The 23828-nt window shown below is 38.5% G+C and overlaps 1 protein-coding gene across 2 annotated transcripts; it reads left to right on the top strand.

The window, feature by feature from the left end:
- LOC130918381 (dual specificity protein phosphatase 22-B-like) lies at positions 1 to 23028 on the top strand. 2 transcript variants are annotated; one of them, XM_057840064.1, is made up of 7 exons: positions 1 to 158; positions 240 to 273; positions 7842 to 7924; positions 11293 to 11342; positions 11618 to 11692; positions 14107 to 14278; positions 14367 to 23028. In XM_057840064.1, the coding sequence occupies exons 1-7, from the start codon at positions 138 to 140 to the stop codon at positions 14511 to 14513; spliced, it is 582 nt and encodes a 193-aa protein (XP_057696047.1). In that variant the 5' UTR covers positions 1 to 137; the 3' UTR covers positions 14514 to 23028. The 2 variants fall into 2 exon arrangements, with proteins under 2 accessions (XP_057696047.1, XP_057696048.1); XM_057840065.1 differs by lacking the exon at positions 11618 to 11692.
- Positions 23029 to 23828: the final 800 nt, after the last annotated feature.

Below are 23828 nucleotides of genomic sequence, written 5' to 3'. Positions count from 1 at the left end.
GCCGTGAACAGGACAGGAAAAACGTAGGGACTTGTAAAGAGAGATAGGAAGAAAAGAGAAATTTACACTGAAGTTAGAAGATTAAAATTTACGGATTGGTGTATTTTGTAATTGAATGCCATTTGGATCATTTGGAGATGGGGAATGGAATTAATAAGGTCAGAACTCTCAGACAGTACCCTGCAATGGTCTGTTTTCCGCACCATTCATTATTTAACCTTTTTTCTTCATTCCTGTAGGTCCTTCCAGATCTTTATCTTGGTAATCTCAAAGGTAAGGTCTTTTAATTTGCTGGTGTTTAACAGGTGAATGTTTCTTCTGTGTGTCTGTTGGTGAGGGAACGTATGTCAATGAAAACACAAAACAGCAAAAATTATGGTGGTGCATAACCAGCTTCCTAATTTTGTATGTGGGTGTGCGTGTCTGTGAGGGAGTGTGTATGGTGGCTGAAAACCATTCTCTGCAGGAACAAATATTTTATATAATTTTTGTATGTATATATTTCAGGATTATTTGAGAGGAGTGTTCCACAAATACTCAGGTGTATGATAACCCTGAAAAGTTAGTTAAGGATTTTATTCTGGTTCTCGTAGCTACATTGTGAGGATAAAGTATACAAACTCTTGGGCGTTTCTTCAATTACCATATACATTTGTCAAAATATATGGTCTAACGTTCATTAAAACTGGAAAAGGTATGGAATACTAAAAAAATGGTAGTATATTTCACAGGTGAATAGGTTAATTGGAGTCAGATAGAGGACATGGCAGGTCATAAAACACCATCCCTGAAAGGATCAGTTGTTTACAATCATGGAGAGGGTGAGTTTCACCACTTCGTGAATAAATTTGTGAGCAAGTAGTTTAACAGTTGATGAAATTAGCATTTGTCAATATAGAATTGAAAAAAATTAAGGGATTTCCCCATCTGTGCTCAATAATACTCGTATCAAATGAGTCAGGGAATCTGGAGAAATATCTGCATGTAAGCAGTAAGGCCAAAAACTAACACTATATGCCCTTGACCTTCAATCTTTCAGGCGGCCCTATATTCAAACAAACAAACAAACAAACAAACAAACAAACAAACAAACAAACAAACAAACAAACAAACAAACAAACAAACAAACAAACAAACAAACAAACATGAGTGTGGCATTACAGGTTGAGAGCTGCCCTCACCTGGCTAACTCATCTCCCACAGGAAACTCGTAACCTATAGGCAACAATTTTAAGTCCACATTGCCTTCTACTGACTATCTCGGAATCTAATGGCAAAATATGTCGGCAAAACATGTGCCGGTTAGCGGTTTCAAGGCGTACCGTGGTATGAAAATGTTACGGTTACAAAACCACAAAAACTTTCCGTCATACCATTCCTACGGTATAAGCTATTTTTACGTCCCAAAATTGCAGGGAGAAATCCTTCACTTGCCACTGCAGGGCTCACCATCCGGTTGTTGCCCAGTGAGTCAGCTGTGCTACACTATAGCTAGAGACTTGAACTTTTACCCCTATTGAAGAAAACAAAGTCGGTGATATGGGAATACTTTGCTACAGAAAAGCTAGACACTGCTGCGGCTTAGAGGAGGAGGGCCAACCGACATGTAAAACATGTTTGTGGAGGGTGGCTGCCAGGGGAGGCAGTACCTCCAATACGATTTCACTTTCACCAACAGTAAAGGTCAGTAAATGCTGTCGTGAATGTTTTCTATCAGCTACGAGAGTTAACTCCAGTGTGTTTAATTTGTCTAGCGGTGGTAAAACATACTATAACGTATGCTTGTTAACAAGGCAGATAATGTGGCTAATTAGCATGCTAAGCCCGTCAACTTTGGTGTTGTTTAAAGGGAAGGTGATGAAACACAATGGTAAACACACCCGTGCTTTTTTGAAATGGTTGCAGCCGTTAAATGAGTATCAGTTTGAATGTCTTGTATTAAAATCAACTTCAAACGGGCTGAAAAGTATTTTCAAATAATAGTACTGTATTTTGTTTTATTTTTCCCAACTTGATTGGATTTGGGGTTTGTATATTAACTTGTGTAAGGCTGGAAAAGTCTGCAAAACTACTGTATCTCTAAAAATCTTAATGTTCATCAGTCCATTGTAAGATGAATTTTCGACAAATGAAGAAAGTACAGCACTGTTGCTTTTCTTCCCTGCAGTGGCTCTCTTGATAACAATACTGTAAGAGTGCTGTGCAGAATGCTTAACTGAAGGGAGAATAGAGTGACAGCAGAGAATTTAGATATACGAGGGGTATTCAAAAAGTAATGCACCCAACTTTATTATGTACAAACGAATTATAATAGCAACATGTATTATATATCAAAATAAAGGTACAAGTGTGAGGATTACATTTTTACTCCTCCACATAGTCTCCCCCTCTCTCAAGAGCTACAGTCCACCTATGAACGAGGGCATGTATACCAGTGTTGTAGAACTCAGCCGGTTGATCTCTAAGCCAATTCTTGACAGCAGTTTTCACTTCATCGTCATTGCCATATCGGTTGCCCTGGAGTCCTTCTCTCATTGGACCAAAGAGGTGGTAGTCTGACGGTGCCAAATCAGGAGAATATGGCGGATGTGGTATCACAGTCCATCCAGATGAAGTGATGACCTCCATGGTCCTGATGCTTGTGTGAGGACGTGCATTGTCATGCTGGAGGAGCACGTTTGCCATGTCCAAGTTGGGCCAAACACGTCGAATTCTTGCTTTGAGCTTCCTAAGAGTCTCAATGTATACCTCCACAAACCAAATCCACAAACCCTAACCCTCAGAGGGGTTTCTCCCTCTGCAACAAGGAATTTGATAACAGCTTTTTGTTTCTGACGAGCTTCAAGAGGGGCAGCCATTTTGAAAGCTAGTTTAAACTTTAAAAATCTGAAAATAAGAAAAACACATATAACAATCGCAAAAAGGTGTCTCCTATCATGTTTGTGCCAAATATGAACAAGATTGGTAAAATCCTGTACGAGCAATGCACTTGAGTGCATTACTTTTTGAATGCCCCTCATATTAGGTTTAAAGTCTATCATAATGTAAATAAAACGTTTCAAAAAGAAGGTAGATTAAGAGGAGAACAACAAGGAAAAAGCCATGGCTGTCTAAAACCTGTTCAAATGAACTACGACCATAGGTGGAGTTTGACTTTTGGGGCAGGGGGGCACAACATGTTGATGACCCCGAAACACAGTGTCAGCAATAAAATTAACTTACAAAAATATTTGTAATAATAAGTTGACAATGAGCGTTTTTTGTTTCCCGTCATTCTTGAGAGGAATTCTAAATCAGGCTGCTCAGGCAATACTTTTTTGCCAAGATCCATTTTGCCATCCATTGAATATGGTACGCCCGCCAATTTCGTGCCAATTTAGTTACCCCAGTCAAAAACTGTATCCCCTGAGCAGAGCCATATGGAGGTAGATTTGTGTCTTTATTATTCAGTCAAAAAAAGTTGCTTCAATAAAAAATAAAGTTGGTTCAATCAAAATATATATTATCAATCCCAAAAAAGTCGCTTAAATTTAAAAAAATGTGTTTGAGTGCCAAAATAAATATGAAACTCAGAAAAATGCACGTGAAAGCTATTTTCTTTGATTGATTTTTTTTTTTTTTTTTTTTATTGAAGCAACTTTTTAGGATTGAAGTAATGTTGATTTGTGTTTGAGCCACATTTTGGCTAGGACGTTTTTGTCTTTATTATTCAATCAAAAAAAAAGTTGCTTCAAAAAAACATATTTTGAAACAGAAAATCACTTCAATCAAAAAAAGAAACATTTCAATCAAAGAAAACGTTTCTGAATGCGAAAAAATATTTGAGATTGAAAAATTTGCATTTGAACACTTAATTTTTCATTGAAAAAGTTTTGATTGAAGCAATCTTTTTTGTGTTTGAGCCATATTACTGGTAGGACATTTGTGTCTAAATCATTCAATCCCCAAAAAAGTTGCTTCAATTAAAAATAAATAAATAAATAAATAAATAAATAAATAAATAAATAAATAAATAAATAAATAAAAAAAAAAAATAAAATTAAATTAAAAAGTCATTTGAAAAATAAAATTGCCCTCCCCTAATTTTTTGTTGTTGTTGAAAATTATATGCAAAGCAAATGACCGTCTAAGGTGCTAGTCACATGATCTGTTCGAAAAATAATTTTGACCCATTAAAAAAATAGATATTTGTATTCATTTCATCCATTTTTGTTCCAGTTTTACTGCTTTACAACTTTTATATATATAGGAAAGTCAATTTTATGCAATGACACTTTTCAGCCCCCCCCCCCCTTAAAATCCGCTCATGACTACGACTGCCCGGCTCCCTCTATTTGCCAACTCAAAATTGACGGCAACAATATGTCTCAATTAATTAATGTAATGAATCAATTCTGAAATAAATAAATCTGCAATTAATTAGTGTAATTAATAAGCCGAACGACAACAATACAGTAGACTGGAGAGTGTGACGAAGAGCACCCATGCCCTCAACTGGCTAACTCCTAACCTACAGGCAGATAACAGTCAGGAATTCATTGGTTATTCAACCCTGATACAAAAATGAAAAACTAGGCTCCGAGGACCGATGCGTATACATCCCTAGATTATACCATTCAAATTTCTGTGTGATCCGTCCCTAAGTGGTCTGAGAGCAAAACAAAAAACCTTGCTTTATGTTTGAAATTTGCAAACTAGCACTTGGTTCTTTCATAGCACTAATGGTAAGATCTTCTGTGGACAGATTAAACCAAAGTTTAATTGCTTAGGATGAACACACAACACCAAATGTACGGGAAAATGCACACCAACATTTAATCCATATCGCAACTGTAAAGCATGATAGAGGGAATATTGTGTTATAGCGTGGTTTCTGACCTCTGGCCCTGGACAGCTAGCTATCAATAATGGAAGAAAAACAAACAATTAGCTGATAATTATTAGTTTGTTGAGATACTCGAGTGTGCAGTGGAACTATCTGGCCAACAATTGAAGCTCAAAATAGGATCGGTGTTGCGACAGGACAGTGAAGCGGGAAGTGGGGTGTTGAGGGCGCTACAGCAGCCCCTGTCGTTGGGGAGGGAAAAAAGTGTTTTGTAGATTTTTTTTTTGGACAAATAAATAAATGAAACATATTGAAAAAACGCCATATTTAACTTTGGGGATTAAATATATATGTTGAAAAAGTTTTTTTTGGGTTAATTACATGGCACCTTGCTATTGGAAAAGTTACAGTGGTATGAAAAAGTATATGAATCTTTTGGAATTTCTCACATATCTGCATAAAATCACCATCAAATGTGATCTGATCTTTGTCAAAACGACACAGATGAAAAAACAGTCTCTGCTTTAACTAAAACCACCCAAAACTTACAGGTTTTTCATATTTCAATGAGGATAGTATGCAAACAATGATAGAAGGGGGAAAAATAAGTAAGTGAACCATCACATTTAATATTTTGTGGCCCCTCTTTGGCAGCAATAACTTCAACCAGACGCTTCCTGTAGCTGCAGATCAGTCTGGCACATCGATCAGGACTAATCTTGGTCGATTCTTCTCGACAAAACTGCTGTAGTTCCGTCAGATTCCTGGGATGTCCTGCATGAATCGCATTGGCATGACATCTTAATGGGGTTCAAGTCTGGACTTTGACTTGGCCACTTCAGAACGTGTATTTTGTTCTGCTGAAACCATTCTGAAGTTGATTTACTTCTGTGTTTTGGATCATTGTCTTGTTGCAGCATTCCTCTTTTTAGCTTCAACTGTCTGACAGACGGCCTCGGGTTTTCCTGCAAAACATCTTGATAAACTTGTGAATTCATTCTTCCATTACTGATTGCATGTTGTCCAGGCCCTGAGGTAGCAAAACAGCCCCAAATCATGATGCTCCCGCCACCATGCTTCACGGTGGGGATGAGGTGTTGATGTTGGAGAGCTGTTCCATTTTTCCTTCACACATGACGTTTTGTGTTACTCCCAAACAATACAACTTTGGTTTCATCAGTCCACAAAATATTTTTCCAAAACTTCTGTGGAATGTCCAAGTGCCTTTTTGTGAACATTAAACAAGCAACAATGTTTTTTTAGACATCAGTGGCTTCCTCCGTGGAGTCCTCCCACGAACACCATTCTTGGACATAGTTTTACATTTAGTTGATGTGTGCACAGAGATATTGGACTGTGCCAGTGATTTCTGTAAGTCTTTAGCAGACACTCTAGGGTTCATTTTTACCTCTCTGAGTATTCTGCGCTGAACTCTTGGTGTCATCTTTGGCCACTCCTGGAAGAGAAGCAACAGTGCCAAACTCTCTCCATTTGTAGACAACTTCTCTGACTGTCGATTGACGTCAAGACTTTAAGAGATGGTTTCTGTATCTTTTCCCAGCTTTGTACATTGTTGATTATATAAATCAACAATCCAGGTCTTCAGACAGCTCTTTTGACCAAGCCATGATGCACATTATACAATGCTTCTCATCAAGACATTTCCTACCAGGTGTGTGTTTTATAGTGGGCACGGCAACTTTAAACCACTCATCAGTGATTGGGCACACGCCTGACTTAAAATGTTTGGTAAAAATTGGTTTCTATTGCGCTTTAAGTCTCCTTAGGAAGAGGGTTCACTCACTTATTTTCCCCCCTTTCTGTCATTGGTTGCATGCTATCCTCATTAAAATAAGAAAACCTATAAATGTTTGGGTGGTTTTAGTTAAAGCAGACACTGTATTTTGATCTGTGTGGTTTCGACAAAGATCAGATCACATTTGATGGTGATTCAATGCAGAAATGTGAGAAATTCCAAAAGGTTCAGATACTTTTTCATACCACTGTAACTGTTGATAGAGGAGGCGTTAATATAGCGCAAAAACAAATTCGCAATTTTTTTATTTACAAGTACATTTTCTAGAATTTAATTCGAGGTCTAAAATGAAGATGATTATGATAGTTTATAATTGTGCCCAGCGAGGAAAAGTTAGCTGCTGGTTTAGACCATGGAGAACTTCAAATAAGTAAACCACGCTTGCATTTTAGCCCTATTATTGTTTGTTGTTGCTGTTGTGCGGTTGGATATTCGTTTGTGATTTATTTGAATGTTGTGAAAAGTGGGTATTAAACCGAGGCTTATTGGATCTTTTAGTTTTCAAATGTGTTTGTGTGTCATTGCGCCGTCTAGCTGCAGAGACTTGCATTATAATTCAGAGGCGCTTTTATTTCCAATACAAAAACTCCAACACACACTGTAGGTGAAATAGAACGCTGTCTTTGTAGTAGGGTAGTAGTCATACATAAACTATCCAGCATGTGAGTGTACTGCCATTGTGCATGCCTTGTATGGAGAAAAAGCGGAAGCATGACAAATTTGGACCGAAACGACTGTTTTTGGATTGCAAAACAAAATTAGATGCCCAGTCAAAATCCGAACCTATACCCAGTTGCGGATGCAACACATATCCAATGCGTTAGCATGACAAGGGGGTTTAAGAGAAAGGTAAAGGGTTCAATCGGCCACTCACAGATTCTTTAAAACCTGATAAATAGGCACATCTGTGCAACTTTGAAAAAGTCTAACTTCCTTTTAAAGAACAAGATTTGATTAAAATGTTAACTGTTTTTTGTTTTAGGCCAATTTCGGAGACTCTTTTAGAAACATTGGTTTTCCGGTTTTTCTTTCACTTCAAAACAAGACCAAAAACTGTTGGCCTTTTTCTCTGGAGACATGTGGGGAGTGTATGTGTTGTTGGGCAGAAAATGTTATTGTTGTTTGGACTCAACTCAGAAAAAGAATGCTTATTAGAAGTGAGAAATATTAATGATAATCTGGTTTCCTTTACATCCTTAGATGCGCGTGACAAAGATCTGCTGATGCAGCACAACATCACCCACATCCTGTCCATCCACGACACAGCTGCACCTGTCTTGGAGGTGAATAGTGTTCTCTGCGTGTAGTCCACTCAACCCACTTGTGACCAATGCAATACTACTGTGCAGTTAGGCCAATGTCACTCTTAAACACCACTTTTTGTTCCCACTGTTCTGCTGCAACATTTAAATGGCAGAGGACCGTTTTTTTTTTTGTCAGACAGTATTTCCACCCTGGTAAACTGGTGCCACAAAGTTGGAATTTGGAAGCACATAATAACAGTCCAAAATGATAAATTACGATTCTGGATGATGAGATAGTAGATAATATAAACTGATACCACCAACAGACAAACTGTTATCTTAATGAATAAAATTGTAATATAATAATGTATATAATAGTAATAATAATCCCTTAGCAATACGGCTAGTCACCAGGTGTGACTCTCTCAGTGCACCTACATTTTTAGATGCGTAGGCCCTCAGTAATTTCTTCTGTCTTTGTCTTTTTTTCCCTCCAACCACTACTACTCCAAAGGCTTGGTTTTTAATGCAGGGTTCTTGGTTTCTAATTGATGGTGAAGTTTTGAAGTCTTCATTGCAGCACCATTTTAAGTCTTCATTCTAAGCAATTGAATTTTGTTTAAATCAAATTCATCAACTAATTAAAACTAGCTAACTCGAATATTAAAGGGCGTACAACAGGAGAATAAAAGTCATAAATAGCATTATGTGAATTAGAATCATATTTTGAGACAATTCGACTATATACAACAATTTGGCAAAGCGCAGATGATGAGAAATTAATCTTTTAATCTGCCGTGTAGCCACGCCTAACATTATAGGGCTCTAGCGCCCCCAGCAGGAGGATGACGTCGGCAGGGTCATGGTTTCATCTGATTTAGAATTCAGCCTATTGAGGGGGAATTATTCAGAATGAGGAAAATGCGACGACGAGAGCCGCAAAATGTCATTGTTTCAGTCTCCCTACTCCAATATTTTACAGGATATTCTTTTTATCCATGTATTTTTCCCCAATTGCTAAATAAATGGTATGGTCATGACAAATAACAGTCTTGCGCTAAATGGAATATGAAAAATTAAAAATGCATTTATTCAGTACATGGCAAAATTACTCCATAATCGCAAAACTGTCAACTTCACCTTTACTGTTGCACCTCCCGAACGATATCTTATGCCACCCGAATTAGTCCGGCTTTTGTCATTTCCCTGCCCCGGCTTTGGAGAGCGTAAACAAACCAGGATGCGTGACAACTAGCCGACATGCTAACCTGAACCGTGTGATGTTTTAAAGTCTATTCTCGCCTTTCGAAGCGAAAAATCACTCAAAACTTCCCGGGGAAATGTCACACGGCGGCGGGATTGTCGATTGTCTTTGCCGATCGGCAACCCACCCGGCGGTGAGCAAGTTACAGCTCGTCCTTTGCTGCGGGTAGGAGAGCGTGTTTGCCGGGGAAGCAGCTGGAGAATTGCCACTGGACAAACTGGCCGACGTCGGAGGAGTGTGTGGCTGCCTCATGGTCAACATGAATATGGCGTAAATTAATGCTTATCTACACGGCGAAGACGTAAACAGTGAAAGAACGGCTGCAGTTGTTGTGCAGCTAACATGGCAGGATGTGTCTGAGGAGAACTTTTCTACATGTCATCCATGATGAAACGTAAGTAAATAGTCCTTTATTTAAAGAAAGTTTGTAGTGTTTACTTTGTAATCGCTCTATTCGCGGCCATTTTTAACACAACGTTGCAATTTCTGATCGGGGGGGTAAATTTGACAACACCGGGCACACGAAGAGGGCAATAAACCAAGTATAGCGCTCTCTAGCGGGGTGATGTGCGACAAGCCGTCTGTCGTCGGCCAAGTGGCATTCTCAGTGGACAAGGAGGATGTCAGCTATACAAAATGCAAGCCACCTCCATATTAAAAAGTGTGACATGATCCCAGTATTTGACATAATACAAAACACGATGTTTATTCACTTCCTCGTAAGTCCAATGGTCCCACAGTTGTCACACACTTGTTTTGGCCGATCTCGAGGTGAACGGGAACTTTCTGAAACCCAAAAAGGCTCACACACCTCTCCCTGGTGGTGCTACAAAAGCCTGCAGCCGTTTGACTGGCGTGATGCGAAAAATAAACAAATTAATCTGCAAAATCAGCTGAATCTGCGGTCCATCTGCATACAATAAAGCAATGCTGTATTGTGAGATGCTGACCCGGGTGACGTCACATTTGCATTCCTCCTAAACCCGAGACTGGAGCCGGAAGTAACTCGTTTTCATGGCACGGGAAAATTAAATATATAAAACGATCGCTTCCACAGACATCCAAGCGGTCCATTTCATTCAGGAGCATAAAACACAGCGTGAAATATGAACTAAACATGCGCTTTGGTGTCATAAGCACTGTAATGGGTTGAGGTCAAGGTTCTGTATAGGCCAGTCAACTTTGCAATGTGTACTGAAAGTATGCAATCATTATGAAGTCATTGTCAAACAGAAAGGAACCCTCCAAAGAACTGGTGCCACAAATAACAATCCAAAATGATGAATTAAGATTCTGAATGATGAGATGAGTGACATACGTAAGTCAAAGACTCCACAGACGATCTTTATTATTGTTATAACGGAGCATATCATGCATTCTCATATTGAAAGAAAATATTTTAATGTTACATTATGTGACACAGTAATTTGAGATCAGTGGGGGAAACATGAGTCATCTTTATTTTGACGAGGTGGCCCTAAATTAGCAAATGGTTTGATGAATTTGCATCAGTAACTGTTAAGAATTTGACAACTTCTGGTGAAAAAAGCAACTTTTAAGTCAATTTTAAGTTTCAAGTCAATTCAGAGGATTGATACAGTCCGATTGTCCAGTTTGTCTCGTTTTTTTATTTAAATGTTAGAAAACGAGATGCATTTGTGGATTCACCAACATGTTGTGTTGGATTGTATTTTATGCCAGCCAGCATTACCTCCTGAAGTCAAGAGCTTGTTGAAGATTAGAAAAAAAAACAATCTAGGATCTTTATGTAAAACCCATAGGTTATTGTTTCTTTGCATGCATACAAAAATGTGCGAACCACTGCCGAAGCACAACCGGTCCCTGAGGGCCTAAGGGGCTTTTTTTTTTTTGCGATTGCATTAAGTCAATAAGGGACAGGGCAGTTTCTGGGCCACACATGTCGACATCAGCTGCCAGGTGCGAGAAAAGCCCGTTCAGACTGATTTCACGATTTCTGAGACACCCGTTTTGAACAATGCAGTCAGATGGCCAAAGTTTCAGGGGATGTCTGTTCATGTGGGAACATTAGGAGCTGTTTAGGATGATTGAACAGTTTCATTAATAAGCACAGTATTTGTATTTCAGAAAATTCTTTCAATCTACACTTCTCCCTCCACTTTAGGACATGACATATCTTTGTATAGCGGCGGCTGATCATAGGAAGCAAAACCTGTAAGTACAGCATACTATAAAAGTTGAAGACATTATTCATTGTCTTAGTGAAATGGAAGTATTCAAAATTAAATGAATAAAGAAAATAGCACATTTTGTGAGTTGGGTTTTTTCCTTCACAAAATTTACTGTCCCAGTGTATTGCAGTGCAGTTTTAAAAAAAAAAAAATGTAATGGGCATTTGTGTACCTACCAAGTACTTTTCATGTACCACAACGTGACTTTATCGGTAAAAGTTTTATCCAGTATTTGTAATGTACTTGTGATGTCTTCAGGATCCAGTTCTTCAAAGATAGCATCATTTTTATCCACAATTCCAGGGTGAAAGGAGAAGGTTGTCTTGTCCACTGGTAAGAGCAAGCAAAAATTGCGAAGTTGCGACTACAATGGTGAAAAATTTGCAAGATATGTTTTCTATATATCATATTGAACTTGTGTGCTTTAAGCAGCCACAACTCAGGCATGCAGTGGAGCTGGGCAAATATATATATATATATATATATATATATATATATATATATATATATATATATATATATATATATATATATATATATATATATAATGTGTGTGTGTATATATATATGTATATGTGTATATACACATATATATATACATATATATGGCGGAAAACACAGACAAGGCTAAAAAAGCAGTTTCTGCTCCTGCACTCCTCCTTTTTTACCCTGGAAACCCCCGTATTTGTTCCAACTAAGCCATAAAAAGAAGTAAGCGTATTTATTATTCGGAATGTCTGTCATTTTTAGCTAATATTTAGTTTTAAAAAACAAACAAACTACTTTTTATTCACTCTCATATTTTAAACTTTTAAACAAATTATGTCACAATGAAAAAAATGGTGTCTGGACAAAGTCACGGATATCTACCGTATAACTATTGCGTAATTGTATTTTTTTTTGTTGTTACTGTTGCATTTTCTCCAATATGTTAGATGATAAATAATCGATCTAAACGAGGGGTGTCAAACCGATTCCACAAAGGGCCGCAGTGGGTCCTGGTCTTTGGTGTTATACTTGTATAGCACTTTTCCACCTTTCAAGGTTCTCAAAGCGCTTTACACTACATCGCCATCCACCTACTGGTGACGCAGCACCAGGAACAATGTGGGGTTCAGTATCTTGCTCTAGAGCTCCTTACTTGAGGACTTTTAAGACTTTGTTCCAACAGATCCACCACAGACAGTTCAACCAATGAGATTTTTGCTAGAATATACAGCACCTGGCCGCAATCAACTGATTGAACTTGTAAAACACCAGATTGGTGAAAAAGGTATTCATCTTGTTTGGTTGGAATGAAATCCAGTACCCATTGCGGCCCTTTGAGGACCGGTTTGACACCTGTGATCTAAACAAAGAAAAATTGGAGAAAAAATGTTAAAAAGGGTAAATATATGGAAAAAAAAAATCTCGACCACCCCTTGATGTCTGCGATTTCTGCATCGTGACCCTTGGTATATTACCATGTTTCACCCATAAAATCCCCCCCAAAATTAAGCTGCGGCCAGACAGGGTTTTGCTGTTTAAAACTTTTTTTTTTTTTTTTTTAAAGTGCCCTCCAGTTCAAAAATTTTTTTTCCCAGAAAATTGAGATTTTAAGCTTTCCAATGATGTATCACACATGCATATCAGACAATTCTGAAATTTGGCGAAATTGGGGGTCACCCATAAAATCTCCCAAAAATCCAGGTGCGGCCATTCATGGCTGCGTCTTGACACTCAGTGATTCATGCTTCATGGAATTTTGGATCAAAACAAGGTAAGTACGCGATATTATCTCGTTAAAGTCATGGCGTCTTTAATTCTGCTCTCGCGTGCTCTCACGGCCAGATAGGGTTTGCTGTTTGATATGATCTTTTTTTTAAATGACCTCCAGTTCAAAAATTTTCTTCCCCCAGAAAATTGAGACTTTAAGCTTTCCAATGATGTATCACACATGCATATTGGACAATTTTGAAATTTGGCCGAATTGGGGGTCTCAGAGTGGAACTTCGAGTCACCTGAGTGTTTTTCGCCATTTATATAAATGTATGTACATATATATATATATATATATATATATAATTTTTGTATATATAATTTTTGTATATATTGTTACCTGCTTCTAAATGTGTAATTCTATTGACACGCCTCTACAACATCGCGTGGACATCGGGGACAGTGCCTCTGAACCCCTCAGACTGGGGTGGTGGTCTAGATTTACTAGTCCCTCTACATTCCTACCCTCATCTATGGTCACGAGCTGTGACCGTGACCGAAAGAACAAGATCCCAGATACAAGCGGACGAAATGAGTTTCCTCCGCAGGGTGTCCGGGCTCTCCCTTAGAGATAGGGTGAGAAGCTCGGTCATCCGGGAAGGACTCGGTGTCGAGCTGCTACTCCTCCGCTTTGAGAGGAGCCAGTTGAGGTGGCTCGGGCATCTTGTTCGGATGCCTCCTGGACGCCTCCCTGGGGAGGTGTTCCTGGTATAGCCCACCGGCGGGAGGCCCCGGGCATAACCCAGGACATGCTGGAGAGACCATGTCTCTAGGCTGGCCTGGGAACGCCTTGGGAGCGGGTCGAAGTGGCTGGGGAGAGGTAAGACTGGGCTTCCCTGCTAAAGCTGCTGCCCCCGTGACCCAACCCCGGATTAAGCGCCAGATGATGGATGGATGGATGGATAAATATATAATTATATGTTGATATATTTATTTATTTTAAAAAATCTGTTACCTTTAGCACCTAATTCTCAACTCTTTTGTTTCAGTGTTGCAGGAGTGTCCCGCAGTGTAACACTGGTGGTAGCCTACATCATGACGGTGACAGGTCGGGGATGGGTGGAATCCCTAGCGGCGGTTAGGGCAGCCCGGCCGTGTGCAGGGCCGAACCTGGGCTTTCTCAGGCAGCTGGATGAGTTTGAGAACACAGAATTAAAAGAGGTACGACCCACTATGCAATATATATAAATACAGTATATTTTATATATATATATATTTTGTACATATTCTACCCTTCCCTGACATGTAGTATCGCACCTGGTGGAAGAACCAGTATGGAATGCACCCACTCCACTCCAATGATGAAGAAGAAGTTGAAAAACTTTTAATGCAAAGATTCAAAGGAAATGACCTCCCAACCATCATCACAAAATCTCTGGTCACAAGTGGCACTTAAACAAAAAAATGAACAAAAACTGTGACTAAAAATTAAATGGGGCAATTTTTTTCCACTCCATCCGTCCAGTGACTTGAGACCGTCTTGGCCCCAACTGTCAAAAAGCATGCAAGGTCAGTCAAGCATTTAACCAAGGAAAGACAGTATGTATGTCAAGTATGGAGTGTCAATGTACAGTACATTTTGCAGTATTAACTCTCCCTGGAGAGTAAACGCATGAGCATTATTTGGTACCTCTAACTACCTAACTGCAGCTTACAAGCGGTTTTCAACTTGTGTCAAATGGTTTGTGATTTACGGTGAATGTAATTATAATTCAAACGTTTTAGTCTACGTAGTATTTTGCGCATATTGTTTTATATTTTTAATTCTTTGTGGCTTGTCCTTTTAGGGGTTGCCACAGCATGTAATCTTTTTCCTAGTTTCTCTTCCACCTCTCTAACACTAACTGCCTTCATATCTTCCATCACGAATTCATCCACCTTCTCTTTGGTCTTCCTCTCAGCTTCTTGCCTGGTCACTCCTTGATTTACTTCCACTTCCATTAACATTTCTGCAACCTCCAGCTTCACTTCCTTTTTTCTTTTTACTGACACTGTCTCTAATCCGTACATCATGGCTGGCCTCATGACTGTCTTCTAGACTTTGCCCTTAATTCTAGCGTCTATTTTTCTGTCAAATAAAGCACCTGTTTCAGCCTTCTTCAGTCCTTTTCTCTACCTCTTTACCACACGAAGACCTTGTTCAGACTGGCAGCCAAAATCCGATTTTCAGCCCATCCAGATTAAAACTGGATGGCTATTTGTAGTCTGCACAGTCACAAAGCACAGAAATGAGATTTTTTTTTAGACGGATTGAAACTACATATGGAAGGTAGTTTTTATATTAGATATGGAGAAGATGCTTCTCAGTCTTAACAGTTCAGATCAGTTTTGACCGTCCGTGGCATCACACTATGCTGGATGACGCAGGGATGACGAGACGGGCACAGGTCCCGGAACATACACAGAAAATGGTGCTGAAAACAACACGCAAATGCCCACTTGCCATGCTATGGGACTTACAAGTCTCAATTTAAGATAATATCCATGGTTAGAATTTGTTATGACAACAATTTTCAATTATTTAGGCTATACTCTGCACAGCATGAGCATTTGCCCATATAACCACAGGTGGAACTTACAATAACATACAGTCTAACTTGTAAAACCTAAAAAGAAAAAATCTGAGATTACAATAAATAACACAAATCCATTCTTTTGTGAGTTTCAGGTGTGTCAATACTGTGGTCCAGCCTGAACAGTTCTTGATCAGTTTTGAACTCTTGCTAATAATAGGGTGAACAGTCAACCCTAAGAATTAGATATGAGGAGGAATCTGATTGGAATCAGATATGTCTCCAGTCTGAACAAAGCCTAATCGTTGCTCTAGAATGCTGACCCCCAGTACTTCGTCCTTAACCTTCGCTATTTCTTCTGCCTGTAGACTCAGTCTTTCTTCTCCATTTTACCTCATTAATGCACAAATATTCCATTTTAGTTCAGCTAATCCTCATTCCTTCCTTCACTTCAAATGTAGCTTCCACTGCAGATCACAATGTCTCCAATAAACATCACGGTCCATGGAGATTCCAGTCTAACCTCATCTGTCAGGCAAGCCATCACCATCACAAACAGGTTGGCGCTCTGAGCTGATTCATGGTGTAGTTCCTATACCCCCAACTTGAAATTCTCCGTCACACCTGCGACACAGCTCACTTCTGTTCTGCTGCCCTCGTACACTGCCTCTTGTCTGGCTTTGGCATCTCCACTTTGGTGCTACGTCTCTGTCCTCTCAGCGTCACACTTCTTCACCAGCCTGTTTCCCTGTATGGTTTCCTCTACTTTAGGGTTCCATCACAAAGTCTAATGATCCTCTTCTCACCAGAAGACACTCAGCCTAATCTTCTGCCATTTTCTCTGATCACCTTTGCTGTAATAGTCCAGTTGTCAGTGAGCCTCTCCTGTCTCACCTCTTGTTCAAAAGTCATACACTTTCCCTTTTTTTTTTTAAACTTCTATCACAATGTTCTCTTATCATCTTCATCTTCTTTCCCACAGCATCTTACACACAACTGGGGGTTCCCAGGAAAGCTATGCATTCTGGTAATGAAGGACATTTACTAAAGCTAGTTTAAAGCGATGTTTTGCCTTCATTATGGTGCATTATGGGTAAAAACAACTTTAAAAAAAAACAACAACAACAACAACACTGTGGTGATGACAGGACCATGAACATAGTGCAACAATGAAAGCTGCATGCTTCGACAATAGATTTTCCTTAAATATTTTTTTAATACAAAGTAAGAAACCATTTTAGCTTTTCATAAACTACTAAATTATATATATTTTAGGCAAATTTATATAAAAAAAAGAAAGAAGAAGAAATTGATTATTTATGACGCTACCTTGAGGTGATAACATCAGCCCTGGACGTATGGATGTATTGCAGTAATGAATTATCGACTCTAAAGTCAATTAAAAAAGAACATACAAAATACTATTTTGGTAACAAATCATGGACTGGGCCACATATGAGACATAACCAAATTTAAAACTAAAACCTCTTTCTGTTTTTTTTATGGCTATATTCCTAAAATCTTCCATGACATACAGGGTCTCTGAAGGTTTCAACAAGCCAAATTTAAGACTTTTTAAAGACCATATTGAAAATAGTTTAAGACCCATTTCACATTGAAAAAAGATTTGAAGGAAAATGACCTGGAAGCACAGGTAGTTCTGCTTTGTTGTTACATTTTGGGGTCCTCAAAGATCGAAATATGAAAAAAGCGAGACTGAAGTTAATGCATGTTCAACTTAAAAGTAAAGCCACTCGATTTTTAAGACCTCTCAAAATCCTATTTAAGAACTTTTGTGAGATTTTAGGAGAATTTTAGACATTTTGAGAGTTAAATTCAAATGATTGTATTCAAGACTTTTATAGACCCTACTCACATGACGTAACAACCACGCCTCCGCGCCATGTTGTCCGTCTACTCGTCGTGTTGACACATTACCGCTATGTAAATTCCTCCTATTATGGCGTGTTTTTCTGCTCGTTAACATTAATAATCATAATGGTGAAGGCGTGTGTGGCAGTTGGTTACAGTAACAGAGAAGATAGACGGAGAGACTTGAAGTTTTACCGTATTCCGAGAGACCCGGAGAGGAGAGTGAGATGGACTGCTGCAATTTCACGAGAAAACTGGGCACCAAACGATCACTACAGATTATGTAGTAGTCATTTTATATCTGGTAAGATGCATTTAATATATATTTAGAGGGTTTTGGGCTGACAACCACAATTAAGATCATTGCGAGGCTAATCGCCGACAACATACAGTTTCAAATTCAAGAAGCTTATTTCTTCCACTATTTCTTCCACCATCATTATTTTTTGAATAATATTTAGCTGGTACCAAGTGAAAGAAGTTAAACAGTTGTGTCCAAACCTTTTCCAAAGGGGGCCAGATTTGGTGTGGTAAAAATGCGGGGGGCGACTTTGGCTGATTTACATAGAACAATATATTTACACAAATTTTAGCAAGCCCTTCTGTGTGTCACATTTGCTTTATTATTTTTTTTAATCCATAATTTCAACAATCTCGTCTTTGTGGCTTTCTCTTTTGACACTCGGGCTCTTGCGAAATACTGCTGCTGTGAAATTAAACTAGCTTTATCTTCCCCGTAATGTTGTCGTACATGTCAGCGTGTCTTGTTTGGTAAAATTGCGTCACATCGAACTCCTTGAAAACAGCGACTGTCTCTTTGCAAATGAGGCAGACACAGTTGTTGCGTGTTTTATTGAAGAAATAGTCCAATATCCACCTATCCTTGAAGCGTCGGCCATCGCAGTCAACTTTTTTTTTTTTTTGATTGTCGCCATTTTAGAAAATTGGAAGTAAAGGGGTAATGTTGCTTAGAGTGCTCTTTAAAGTCTTTCAAACTTTCGTGAGAATAGGCTGATTTTGTGTGGACAAGATAGTTGTAGATATCAGGGTAGCAGATGTCAGGCAAAAGGGCGAAGACAGCGGGTCGAAAAATATGGATCTGGTGAATGGATAGACTGGAGCTTTTCCACATAACTCCTTTTATGCAACGCATCCAATGAGTTTACAGCGTCTGAAAGCACCGGGGCTTCCATGAATTGCACTATAAATTGCACGACAAATTGAAACCATCCACCGGCCGGATACAGCGACACGTCATTCTGTGACGTTGGTGAGTAGGGTCTATATACTTTTTAACACCCCATGGACACCTTGACATAATTTAGGTTAGCTTCACAAGAATCATTATGCTTTCTAGCAATAACCTCCCCTATCACTACCTCTATCAGATGACATTGTCAGCTCTCTTGTGGGTCACCAAATGTACCTGCCTCTTTTGGAAGCCTTCCCCAAGATGTGTATTACAATCTTCACCAATCACATGTCACTCTGTCTTGGATATGCTCAGACTAACTTCTTCTACGTCCATCCAGAATTTCTTTCTCTTCCAGTCCACATCCTGCGTGTAGGGCATAACTACTAATCATGTTATATACAGTACATACATACAGTACATATCGCACTCAACACTCTTGACTAACTGTTGTTTTAAAATAACCCCTACTCTATTTATCTTGCCATCAACACCATTGTAGATTAATTTGAATCCTGCTCCTAAGCGTCTAAGTTTACTGCTTTTCCATCTGCTCTCTGGCATACGCAATAAATCTATCATCCACCTGATCATCATGTCAACCAACCGCCTAGCATTCCTGTCATAGTCCTCAAATTCACACTGGCTATTTTCAGATATCAGGCCTGTCCTTTACTCTTTTCTGTCTTTGTGAGAATTCGCTGTCCACCTCTCTTTCGTCTTTGATCCACAGTAGCAAAATTTCCATCGACACCCCGGATGTTGATAACCCAGGCCATTCCTGTATGGAATTTGTTGTAAACACAATCATATTTGTTTGGCATAGTTTTACAATGGATGCCTCTCCTGCCACAGCCCTCTAAATTTATCCGGACTTGGAACCGACCTTTAGTTAAGGTATATGCCCCTGTATTGCTGCTTTTTTTTTTTTTTTTTTTTTTTTTTTATTATTTTTATTTTATTATTATTCTGTATAGATACAGTTGTGTTCAAAATTATTCAACCCCTATGGTAGATAAGTGTTTTTTTCAAGTATGACATTTATTTTTCTTGTTGTTTATAATCACATTAAATAATGACATGTCAAATAGATACCACTGAAATAACAAAAATATTTTTGGGACTATTCCAATTCATGGCCTTTCTGTGATTACTTCATTGACAAAATTATTCAACCCCTTGGTATGTACAACCCCTAGCAAAATTTTGATGTTTTCTGTAGGCAGGCATCTTTGTAAATCTCACTGCAACAGCACCAAACAAAAGTTCCAGCATCATCACCTTGTCCAATGCAGATTCTTGACATCTTGTCCAATGCAGATTTTTGACTCTTGACAAGGTGATGATGCTGGAACTTTTGTTTGGTGCTGTTCCAGTGATATTTACAAAGATGACTGCCTGAAGAAAACATCAAAATTCTCTCAGTCCTTGATGATATGGGGCTTCATGTCAGGCAAAGGTACTGGGAAGATGGCTTTGATTAAATCTTCAATAAATGCACAAGTTTACATTGAAATTTTTGACAGCTTTCTTATCCCTTCAATTGAAAATGTTTGTCATTTTCCAAGATGGCAATGCATCATGCACAGAGCTAAAACTGTTAAAGCTTTCCTTGGAGAAAGACTCATCAAGTCAATGTCATGGCCTGCAAATAGCCCAGATCTCAACCCTATTGAAAACCTGTGGTGGAAATTGAAAAAGATGGTCCATAGCAAGGCTCCGACCTGCAAGGATGATCTGGCAACTGCAATCATAGAGAGTTGGCACCAAATTGAAGAATACTCATCAAGTCTATGCCTCAGAGACTTCAAGCTGTCATAAAAGCCAGAGGTGGTGCTACTAAATACTAGGGATGTGTTTTGATTGTTACTTCTTTGTTTGTTTCTCGTGATTCCATATTTTTCCCTCGGAATGGAGTGATTCCATATATATTTCCCTGTACTTGCTCTATAAAAGTAACATTTGCTGACCACCACAATGTTTTTTTTTTTAAATTTCATTTCTTATCGTGTTTCTGAATGATAAAGAGTAGCACTTTTGAACTAATTCATTATTTTTTCAAGCTTTTTATCTGACTTTGTTCTATATGATAAAATGTCTGAGTGAGTGCTCGTCCGAGACTGGTGAGTCCATACTTTTTGCTAGGGGTTGTATAACTGTAGTACTTTGTACATCATCCTTTGCAACAATAACATTTAGACGTGAAGCATCACTTGACACAAGATTCTTGCAGTGATCCACAGGTATCTTAGCCCATCCCTCATGGGCAAATGCCAGTTCTTTAACATTTTTGGGCTTGCATGCTGCAACTGCCTTCTTTAAGTACCACCAGAGATCAATGGGATTTAAGTCTGGTGATTGCGATGGCCACTCCAGAATCTTCCAGCACTTCTTTTGCAATCAAGATGTGGTAGATGTTGAGGTATGCTTAGGATCATTGTCCTGTTGGAAGGTCCAACCTCACCCAAGCCTTAGCTTTGTCAATAACTGCATGACATTTGCATCTAAGATCACCTGGTATTGAACTGAGTTCATAATACCTTGCACACGCTGATGATTCCCTGTACCCGAAGAAGTAAACAACCCCAGAGCATGACTGACCCCCCACCGTGCTTCACAGTATATAGGGTGTTCTTTTCTTTATAGGCATCATTCTTTCTCCTTCACACGTACCATTGATCCATTGGCCCAAAAAGTTCCAGTTTGGGCTTATCACTCCAGAAAACAGTATCCCAAAACATTTGTGGTTTGTCCCGATGGTTTTTGGCATACTTCTTGTGCTTTGGAGTCAGCACGGGGGTGCGCCTGGGAGTTCTTGCAATGAAGCCATAATTTCGCAGTGTGCGTCTTATTATCTAGGATGAAACCCGAATACCTTTCTATGACATGTCCTGTCGTAGTTCCTCAGCTGTCACTCGGGGATTTTTCTCCACCTTTCGCTTCAGGTATCGGACAGCAGCTGCAGACAGTAACCTCTTTCTACCACACCCAGGTAGCATTTCCACTGTGCCTTTAGCTTTAAACTTGCGGACTATGCTCCCAATTGTGTCTCTCAAAAATTTTAGTCCTTTTGCTATCTTTTTATGTCCATATCCTTGCTTATGAATTGAAATGACCTCCTCTCTGAACGTTTTTGACCATTACTTGGACTTCACCATGTTGTAAAGATGTCATTCACTGCCAAGAAGAGCCATGTGTCACAGTCCTTTTAAATCTGCTTAACTGCTGCTCATTTGGGGTTCCGTTCACATCTACAGATGTTTTCATCAGCTGTTTCACAACACCTGATGGAAACCTTTGTTCTTAATGGTGGTGGACATGAGGGGTTGAATAATTGTGTCAATATGTTAATCACAGAAAGGCCATTAGTTGGAATATTCCCAAAAAAAATTTGGGTTTTTCAGATGTATTTGTCTATTTGACATGTTACGACTTGATGTGATTATAAATAAGATGAAAAATGAATGTCATACTTGCAAAAACACTTATCCACTGTGGGTGTTGAATAATTTTGAACACAACTGTAGTTGGAGTATATTGTATGGCTAGGGATGGATAGGGATGTCTCGATCGCATATTTTTTCACCCCTGTACAAGTCATCTGATTTTGAGAATCTTCCGATACCGAGTCTCGATCCGTTACCGGGGGAAGTTTCACACTCACATGGCTGACAACAGCCTCTCACTTACACGAGTTGCCACAGCACACTATTGCTAGTGTGTAACAAGCTAAAAGATGATTGACACATCTGTGCCTTTGATTGTAGAGCTACAGAGCCCTCATTCGCCAGATCAAAGGTACAAACCTGTCAATCATCGTTAACTTTATATAGCAAACACTAGCTGCCTGCTGACCAAGAAAAGCAGCAGGAGGGAGAGTGAGAGGCTGTACGAGCATGAAGGAGAAAAACATGAATATATTTTTAAATTAAAGACCTGATCCTTTTCAACTGATTTCCGATCACGTGATAGGATCGAGACATCCCTAGCTACAGAAACACATTAATAGTCCACTTTCCCTTTGCCATCGTGAATTGCTGGTTTGTATGCTATACATAATAGGTTGTTCCAATGTTTTTGTATCACACAAAAAAAATCAGCTTTGAAAACTACTGTTTTGTTGAATTCATCTTTTCAATGTAATCCTAACAATTGTAACTTTCAAAACTGTTCCTTGTAAAGTATAAACATAAAAGTAGAATCAGTAGAAGTGACCAACAGTTATGTAGATGAGAATTTTATTACAAATATACAGAAGTAAAAATGTGTATCACAATGTGAGCTTTTTATTTCATTTTATATGTGTTTTTCAATTAAAATACAAAATTCCTCCAATCTTACGGTAATATGGAATTTTTGTATAATTTTAATTAAAAAAAACAAGGGTAGCAATTTTTTGCTCATGGTTTTGAATATATGTATCAATGTTCTACTAGTGCACGGGCATAGGTTTGCATAGGAACGGTAGGGACATAACACTAGGAACTTTTCAGGATGCTGAAATTGTCCCCACCAACTTTTGAGCAACCTTATTTGCATTATATAATAAGTTCAGTTCTATATGCCATTTAGATTGTCTTCCCATGTGTTGTAAGGATAGAATTGACCCTAACAATTATGAAGTGAATTATTTTCATTATGTTCCAACTTACATTTACCCTTTTTCACTTGCTGAATGAGCTGGTCCATTTTTTCCCCACTCAAATGCACGTTTGACTGGCTGATGGCTTGCATTTATCTAAAATAATTAATTTTTTATTTTCTACATTATTTATTTAAAAATATTTTTATTTCTAGCCTATGCAGAATTTTTTTCAGATATTAATACATTAATAATAGTTGAGGTAAAAAAAAAAAAAAAAAAAAAAAAAAAAAAAAAAAATATATATATATATATATATATATATATATATATATATATATATATATATTTTTTTTTTTTTTTTTGCGTTTAGGTGTGCTTGTGGACAAAATCAGTCGTGTTTTACCTGAAGGAAGGCTCCATTTTTATTATGTAATACCCTAAGAAGTTGTTTTCTATTATATTTATTTATTTAGACAAACAGACAGACAGATGTTGTGTGGTCTTAAGACAATTTTTTTTGCATTGATCATTTAGCCTAGCAACTAATAA

This window comes from Corythoichthys intestinalis, chromosome 7 (assembly GCF_030265065.1).
Source record: "Corythoichthys intestinalis isolate RoL2023-P3 chromosome 7, ASM3026506v1, whole genome shotgun sequence".
Taxonomy (NCBI): domain Eukaryota; kingdom Metazoa; phylum Chordata; class Actinopteri; order Syngnathiformes; family Syngnathidae; genus Corythoichthys; species Corythoichthys intestinalis.
The sequence above is the reverse complement of the archived record's forward strand: the minus strand, read 5'-3'. Positions and strand labels throughout refer to the sequence as shown.